This window comes from Nothoprocta perdicaria, unplaced genomic scaffold (assembly GCF_003342845.1).
Source record: "Nothoprocta perdicaria isolate Ctin4 unplaced genomic scaffold, notPer1 scaffold_1, whole genome shotgun sequence".
In the NCBI taxonomy this organism is placed as follows: domain Eukaryota; kingdom Metazoa; phylum Chordata; class Aves; order Tinamiformes; family Tinamidae; genus Nothoprocta; species Nothoprocta perdicaria.
In genome coordinates this window covers 3,675,575-3,683,758 of record NW_020454093.1, presented here as the reverse complement: position 1 = coordinate 3,683,758, position 8,184 = coordinate 3,675,575, and the positions used below count along the sequence as shown (strand labels likewise).

General features: G+C 48.6%; 1 protein-coding gene across 4 annotated transcripts; it reads right to left on the bottom strand.

Annotated features, from left to right (window-relative positions):
- Positions 1-1,899: 1,899 nt before the first annotated feature.
- On the bottom strand, positions 1,900-5,507 carry MED18 (mediator complex subunit 18). 4 transcript variants are annotated; one of them, XM_026036460.1, is made up of 3 exons: positions 5,404-5,507; positions 4,764-5,329; positions 1,900-2,529 (listed from the first exon to the last, which is right to left on the bottom strand). In XM_026036460.1, exons 1-2 carry the CDS (start codon positions 5,474-5,476, stop codon positions 4,776-4,778), a joined length of 627 nt encoding a protein of 208 aa, XP_025892245.1. In that variant the 5' UTR covers positions 5,477-5,507; the 3' UTR covers positions 1,900-2,529; positions 4,764-4,775. The 4 variants fall into 4 exon arrangements, with proteins under 4 accessions (XP_025892245.1, XP_025892243.1, XP_025892235.1 ...); XM_026036458.1 differs by lacking the exon at positions 1,900-2,529 and adding an exon at positions 2,571-3,359; XM_026036450.1 differs by lacking the exon at positions 1,900-2,529 and adding an exon at positions 2,647-3,639.
- Between the last annotated feature and the right edge of the window lie 2,677 nt (positions 5,508-8,184).

Here is an 8,184-nt window from a genome sequence, read left to right as displayed (position 1 = left end):
AAAAAAAAAAAAAAAACACTGTCCAAAAATAGAAAAAGGTTGACTCCTTATTTGCCATTTTTGGTAATTGTTGTTGAACACAGGCGAGTAACTGTTTCTTAATTTAATTGGATAGCTTTATTTTACAAAGGTATGGAAAGTTTACAAAGCAGTATATAAATCTTATATCATTAGTTGCATTTGCACTAAATGTGATGTACTTTTGTGATTTCTTCTGTAAATAAAATTACACTACAGATGCTATTTGTAAAGAATACATTCTACTTCTAGAGGAAGGCACTGGTGCTTCACTACAGCTAGCCCTGCCCGAGGGGATGGTAAGAAGCTCCTGACCCAGCGTGGAAGGGGTTGCAGGACCGAGACACGGAGGAGCTCGGTCAGTACCTGCCTGTAGACCTCTCAGACCCTCCATGTGTGAGGAGCAGCTATGCCTTTTCTTCTGGAAGGCACCTTCCATGGGTTTATGAGGTTTCTTTATTCACCTGTCCCTTGGGGCCGTCTGTTTCTCCAGTCAATGCCCCACGTATGTGTGCTCCGAGTTCTCTTCTTCCAGGTCCTGGAGCTGTTAGGTTTGTGCAGTGGTGGTTTTCTTCCCAGAAGAAGCCCCTGGCTGTAGAAGGGGGCTGTTTTACAGCTGAACCAACTTAAGGGCCGAGAATGCAGCTCTCAGTTTTCTAAATGTTATCTGCCTCCATTCTGGAGAATTTGGAATGTTGCCACATTAGATCTGGAAAAGTAAATCAGCCAGAAAAACTAAAAATACTGGATACGGCTTGTATTGGTGATAAGGATGAGAGAGAAAGAGAGAGAGAGAGAGAGAGAGAGAGAGAGAGAGAGTCATTCTCCTGCCTGAAAATCTGACCGTCTTTGACAAATTCTCTGTAGAAAAGATGTGATGCACTTTGGAAAAAAAAAGTACCTTTTCCTTAATTGGGCTGAGCTGGTTTATCTGAAGCTGTGCTGATTCTCTTTAATCAGATTGTCCACCTGTATTTTTGTCAAGTTGTACAGATAACGCTGTATTTGAATTGCCACTGTTCATCTACAGACTCAAAACATGAATCATATTTTTGAGTACCCTGAGTGTGTAGAGTGTAACTGTTTGTTCTATAATAGCTTTATGATCCTAATGATAAGTTTTAAAAATTTAAAGAAGTTGGCTCTTCCATGTTACAATCACAAATTTAAAACCAGTATTTAAAAGTGAAAAGTATTAAAAATATTATGAAGAAAAATCCCTGGTTTGTGTTATTTCTCACACCTAGTGCTTTGGAGAAACTTGGGTTTAAAATGCTCTGCCTTGTAACCATTTCTAGAGTGTATAAAATTGTTATATGTAATAGTGTCATGGATGTAAAAACAGAAAAATGGTGTGTGTTATTGAGGTTAGTGAAATGACAGCTTGTGTGCCACGTTAGCTGTCTTTCTACAGAAGAGCTCATTTTGTACTAAGATCAGAAGCACGTTAAGAGGTGTCTTATATTGTTGCACTGTATGGCAGCAACTCCCAAAGGAACTGATGAGGAGTGAACAGTTCTTCTTGTCATGCTATCTTGCTGGCACAAACCATGTGTTACGCTGGTGTGCTAATTCAGGTGCCTGCGTCTTGATGTTTAAGTCTTCAGCTGTCCACCTTGCTCAGAAACCTTGGACTGCACAGGCGCAGGTCACACTGTCCGTGTGGCAGTGCCTGTGGGGCTGCTGCAACCTAGTCAGTCGGAGCAAGTTCCCAGGAAAACCGAACTGTGAAATCAGGTAGGGCTGAAGATCCCTTTAAGTCTAATCCTTGCCATTAACTAGTTGTGGATCCTTAGGGGACAGTGATAGTTAAGAAAGGGCTTGTCTAATAAGTCCAGTTGTAAGGACTTACCAAACTAAGCAGATTTTATTAATGAATAAAATCTGATTTATTTAAAAGTCATTATAGTAAAAAGGCTTATTCTGAGAAACATCCTCTTTTTAGGAAAGCTGAATATTTTACTCAGCTTCTATTGTGAGATAGTATTAAAAATATCTGTGAAATGTCTCACAAATTACTTCCTCTGTAGGAAACGAACAGCATAAATGGAGAAAAGAATAACAGTATAACCAATGAGCCAAGCCATCACCCAACAAAATTATATTTAAGCTTTTGTCTCCTCTTGTACAGAAATAGCATTAACACTTCAATGGGAGGAACAGAGATGTGGAAGTGAAGTGTTTGCCAGAGAAAATAGCTGGGTTCTTTCTGAAGCGGAGAAGGGAGAAGTGCATGTTGAGCGGCCAGGGCTTCGGACGAGCTGCAGCAGGACGAGCTTCCCCGGCAGCAGGAACAGCCGGGGCTTCGTGGATCTGCAGAGGCCCTGCCTTGGCTTGCTGGGCAGGGATTTCTGCTCTTCGTAACCAAAACAGCTGTAGAAACAGGGCAGGAAGGTGCGATCGGAGAGCAGTTGGAAGCAGAAAGGAAAGTTCTTGAAAGATTTGTGGTATCGGGCCTTAGGTAATACAATGCAGCAAATGAAAAGCCTTTACAAAATGCAGGTATTTTAGCTGGAGAGAGGAGGAGAGGAAAAAAAAAAAAAAAAAAAAAAAAAAACACAGTTGCACTTTTGGTCTCATAGGCTATGTGGTTATGCTTGTACCTTAAAAATGGGAGGAAAAAAAAACAGCTATAAGTAAGAGCTGGGTTCTCTTGTAGTCATGTATGTACCTAAGGGTAATTTAGCACTCCAAAATCAATTAACAATAGGATAAGGGTATACCGCACAACTTATCAGTGTGCTGTACTCAGATAAAAAAACCAGGTACTTGAGTACCTGAAAGTGTTTATTTTTTTTCCCCAGCTGTAGCCACTGGCTCTTTCTCTCTACACATCTGCCTCTTGTACTTTTTCTGCCCCTTCAAACTAAAGCCATCCTAGTTGATAGTCAACAGCATGAGCACATACAATGAGTCTGTACTAACTTCAGCAAATCTTTTGGGTTTGTTAGTGTACGTGTTAAGCCTTCTCTGAGTTATTTTCAGCTGCAATGGGGGAGGCCCTTTTGCTGTGTTCTGTGTATCCGTGCGCATACCCATCGGAAAGCAGCCCTGAAAAGCTGGCGTGTGGTGCTGAGCTTCTCCGACCATTTGAGCTGCGTTCCACGGTTCCGTGTCACCAGACAGGCCGTGTATCTGTGGCAGGGGACATCTGCAGCCAGTGTTTGCGCAGGCAGGATGTGACAGCAGCCCCGAGGAACAACCACCAGCAGCTGAATCATGGAGCAACCCGGCGAGTCCTGCTTCCTCCTGCGCCCGGTGGAACCTTGTCCTGCGACAACAGGAGCCGCGTGGAGCGATGCAACGGTCAGAGATGCAAAATCCCTGGGCAATGTGCAGTCCTATGAGGGTAAGTCATGCTTCAGTGTGCACAAAGCAACTGTACGTGCGCCCTCATCCTCAAAACATTTTGATAATGAGCAAAATCACGTAGGCTGTGTCATCACTGATATCCTGTTTGAAAAGCAGAGCTATGTATTCAACACAGCAGCATTTTCAGCCAGCTGGCTCAGGGCAGCTGTGCTGGAATAGGCAGTTGTTCCTGCGCCTCGGAGGACCATTTGAGAGGCAGGTACCCAGGGAGCACTGATCCAGTTAACACGGCTTCACCTGCCCAAATTCCTGTGATGAAAACTCCGTTAACTTGAGATTTCTTCCTACAGGAAGAATTAGTATTTGATAGTTATATGCCCTGAGCTGTTCTATATGACTAGTAAGTTAAAAAATGGCAGTGTCTCTGGCAGACACTGTTGCATTTTCAGTAGTAAGTGGTTGCCTTCTATGTTTCTGTAAAGAATAAGAAATTTAAATATGCTTCTATTACCTTTATCTGTTTTCTCAACCTTTTGTTTGAACCATACTAAAAAACTCCCCTACTTCAAACAGTACTGAAATGAAGGGTAAGCAGCTCTCCTACTGAGATGCTAAACAAAATGATTCCTGTAATAAACTTCACAGCTATACAATACTCTTTAAGTGAAACTTGTTTCAGTTTTCTTCATCACCTGGAAGGTGTGAGGGTTCTTAAAAAAAAAATAAAAAAAAACTAAAAGTAAAAATAAAAATAAAACCAATTAAAGCTGTTATTTTGTATCCTATTAGTTGAGATTGCCATACGTAACTTCAGTGGAATAAATGGAACAGATACAAGGAGAATTTGAAAACCTTTTACACCTGTAATATTGTTAAAACTGCTTTTCAGTTTTAATTTTGGCTATTATCAGAAACAGAAATCAGAAAGTTTCCCTATAAAGTATCTTCAGTTCTAGCTGCTAACTCTATTACTATTTCCCTGTAAATAGACAAACTTAAGTCTCTTATACTATGTGTAGATTCTGATTTTATTCTTATGTCACAGAACACTTTGCATATTTTGCATTAAGGGGTGTTACTTGGAAGAAAAAGGATTTCTAGCTAGCGTAAGAGAACAGTCCCTAAAATAGGGCAGCACTGAGATGTGGAACGCACAGCATGAGTTCCAGTAAGTCTGATGTTTTGGATTGTCAGGCCTTATACCTTCCGATTTTTTTTAAATTTATTTTATTTTTCCCTGGTAGGAAGAGGAATACTGATATTCATGTTTGGTACTCTTAAGTGTTTGCTTTTATTCACATCTGCAAATGAAAAAAGAGTAACTGCAAGCAATGATATATCGGTGTGCAGCCCTTTGCTCCCCTGCTCCGTTTTGATTTGCCCTCCAGAGCTCTTTTAAAGGAACTCACTACTACAGCCAATGCCTGAATTACCTGGTTTTTCCATCACATTAACCTTTTGGGGTCAATTTTTTCCAGGTGGACTAAGGGCTTCAGCTGCTCGGCAAAGTTCCTCATGTCGTCGGAAACGACGTCCTGCCCGGCTGGCGCCACCACGTTGAGCTCCACGAGGTAGGAGAGCGACAGCGGCTCGATGCTCTCCGTGTTGCCCGGCATGAGGATGCGGAAGATCTTGTACACGACGATCTTCATGATGCCCTTGCGGAAGACGTGCCCCTTGGCCACGAACTCGTGGTCCATGCGGAAGCCCATCTCGACGAGGAAGTCGGTGAGGTTGTCGGAGGTGGCGATGTCGACGCAGTTGCGCACGAGCGCGTGGCGGCTCTTGTCGCCGATCTCGGGCTGGCCCAGGTAGCGCAGGTGCCAGGGCAGGCCGCCCTTGTCGAGGGCGCGCCGCGCGCGCAGCACGAACGGGCTCGCCTGCTGCCCCTTCAGCAGGAACACCAGCTCGTGGTCCACGAAGGTCTCGGGCTCCATGTTGTCGCAGAGGCCGCGCAGGCGGTGCAGGAGGCTCTCCAGGCTCTGGTCCAGCACGCTGCCTGCGGGCACAGGGGACACGGCGTGGGCGGCAGCGCGACACACGCGACACCCCCCTACCCGCCGCGCAGCCCACCTTGCAGCAGATACTCCATCATGTTGATGGTGCCGCCCGTGACGGGCATCATGGTGACGGGCGGCGCCTCCATGGCGCCGCGCTGCCCGGCGGCGCGGCCCGAGCGCACACGGCGGGGACGGGGCGGGAGCGGGAGCGGCAGCGGCAGCGGGAGCGGCAGCGCGGGCGGCCCCGGGAGCGGGGCGGGGCGGGGCGGCCCCCGCGCGCGCGCGGGGGGGGGCGGCGCGGCCCCGCCCCGCCCCGGGGGGGGGGGGGGGGGGCGGGGCGGCCCCCGCGCGGCGGCAGCGCCACCCCGCGGCCCGGCGGGACGCGCCGAGGCGGCGCGAGGCGACGTGAGGCGGTGCGAGGGGTGGGGCGGGCCGAGCTCCGCCGCCTGGCCCCGCCCTGGCCGCAGCCGTTACTCCACCCTCAGGGCGGGGCCCAACGGCCGCGCGGGTGGGGGCGCACGTTGAGCGGCGCGGGGCGCTGACGGCGGCCGTTGGAAGCGGGTAACGCCGCGGGGATCGTGTCTCGATGGCTGCCCTAGTGCTCGGGGGGGAGCTGGTGCCTCTGCTCCTTAAGCAGTTGTAATGACACATATATATTACGTATGTAATGTTTTTTAACTGAGGTCGTTTGTATAGAATCAGCTTAGTGCGAGGATAAAAGAGTATGTTGCTTTATGGTATATACCGATATTTTCAATTTAAGTAATCCCTAATGCATTGCATGTAGCTGACTATTTTCTACTAATGCTGCTTATTTTAAAATACTAAGTTGCAGTTTGTTGGTTTGGGCGGGGGGGGGCGCGTTTCTGGAGGCCCGGGCGCAGTCTGGCTCTCGCCCAAAGCAGGAGTCCCAGGGAAAGCAGCAGCAGGGCGCTCTGGGAAGGGGTTTCACCAGGTCCATCCCCTTGCTGCCTGCCGGCTGGCCGCGATGTCTGGGCACGGAACAGCAGCAGGGATGCAGTTCCACAGAGCAGCAGTCCAGCGCCTCGGTTTCTCACCGGGGGGGAGAAAATCCAGGAGACTGGATTTTTCCACCTTGTTTTAGTGGGAAGCACCTCCATTTTGGAAAGGAATCAGATGTGGCCCGTATGGATTCATTTCAGTTTTCATGTTACAGATTTTTTTTTTTTTACATCACCATTTTTGGTGTGTTTTGTTTTAAATGTTAAATTGCCACGAGAACATTTCTTTGGTAGTGGTCGGGTTGAATTCATTAGACTTGCAAAGAAACAGTTATTCCCAGGCTGCCCAGGGAGGCTGTGGAGTCTCCTTCTCTAGAGGTCTTCAGAACCCACCTGGATGCCGCCCTGTGCTCTGGGTATCCCTGCTGGAGCAAGGGGGGCTCGACTAGATGATCTCTAGAGGTCCCTGCCAACCTCAACCATTCTGTGATCCTATAATCATGTGGGAAACACAGGACAATTCCTGAAAAAAGCACTGTTCTGTTTATTCTGCATCTCCTCTGTCAGTGATCTCTCTCCCTGACGCTGCTGGGCCTGCCCATCTTGCTCTCCCCTGGGCAAGAGGGTGGCACCGCTGCCCATTCACTTTGGGGAGGAAATAGGGTTCTCAGTGAACCTTTAGATAGCCACCCACAGTGGCACTGCCTCCCTCGGGCTGCTTTCGGGCATGGCAGATTAATGATTACTGGGCCACAGCCTCCCCCTTGGCCTTGCCTTCTGTTTGTCCCAGCAGCCATTACAGGCTAAACGAGAAGCAATTTGGCAAATCATGTAGCAGGAGCAGTGAGAGAGCTGGAAGCTCCAGAGTCGTGCAGCTAGGCTCGCAGTGGGCGTGAGAGGCCGGCCCCAGGCTGGCAGCTCCAGGTCACACTGCTCATCAGGATAATTTCATGGTACATAAAGTTCCATCCCTAAACTGACCTATGCGAATCTCTGCAAGAGGAGTTGGTCTTTATTTTGCTCTTGTGGAGCTCAGCAAATACTCTTGCCAAGACCTAATGTTTCTACCTCCCTGCATCCTAAGAACGGGAGTATTGCTGGATTCTGGATTTGGGGGAGGCTTATGGAAGCTGAGGCTAGAGTCCCTTATGTGCCATGTGGTAATTGAGCTGCTTGACCATAAATCAGTTGTGACGATGGGAAATTTTAGGCAATTGGGCATTACACATTGTATTCTAAAGGCACTGTAGAGATAGGATTGGTTTCAGAGGTTTCCTCCTCCCCAGGACTAGGTGCAAGCAGGAAGCTCTCAGGGCCAGCAGTGACCTTTAGACAGGGCAACAAAGCGCAGAGGCGGCGGTGGCGGCGGCGTCACGTTGTTGTAACTGCTGTGGACACGGGTGACAGCGTGCCTGCCGGGAGCACCGGCCTGTACGGCGCGGCCCCGAGGCAGGAGGAGCCTGCAGAGGAAACTGCTGCCCTGAGGAGCTCAGCCGCTGCCGCCCACAGCAGCATCTGGGCAGCACCAGCCTCCCAAAGGCACAGCCGGGGAGGGAGGCAGGCGGACACAGCCCGCAGAGAAGGCCTCTCTTAAAAACATACATCTTCTTAAGAGGGTGTTTGTAAGAGGGAAAATAAAAGCAGCTAAAACGGCAGGGAAGATGACTCCTTTACCTTAGCTGTTTTTAAGGGCAGTATCCACAGCATGGAGAAAGTTCCCCCATGCAGTGCTGACAGTAGCATGGATCAAAGTTATGCTGGGTCTAACTGTAACACCCCTAGCTAAACTTAGGCTTGAACTCTTCCATGAGCGACATAGCTGGTTGTGGCACTCCCCTGGGAACGGGGGTGCAGTGTCTGTGCAGGGTCCTTGCTGGGAGGACTCGCCTGCT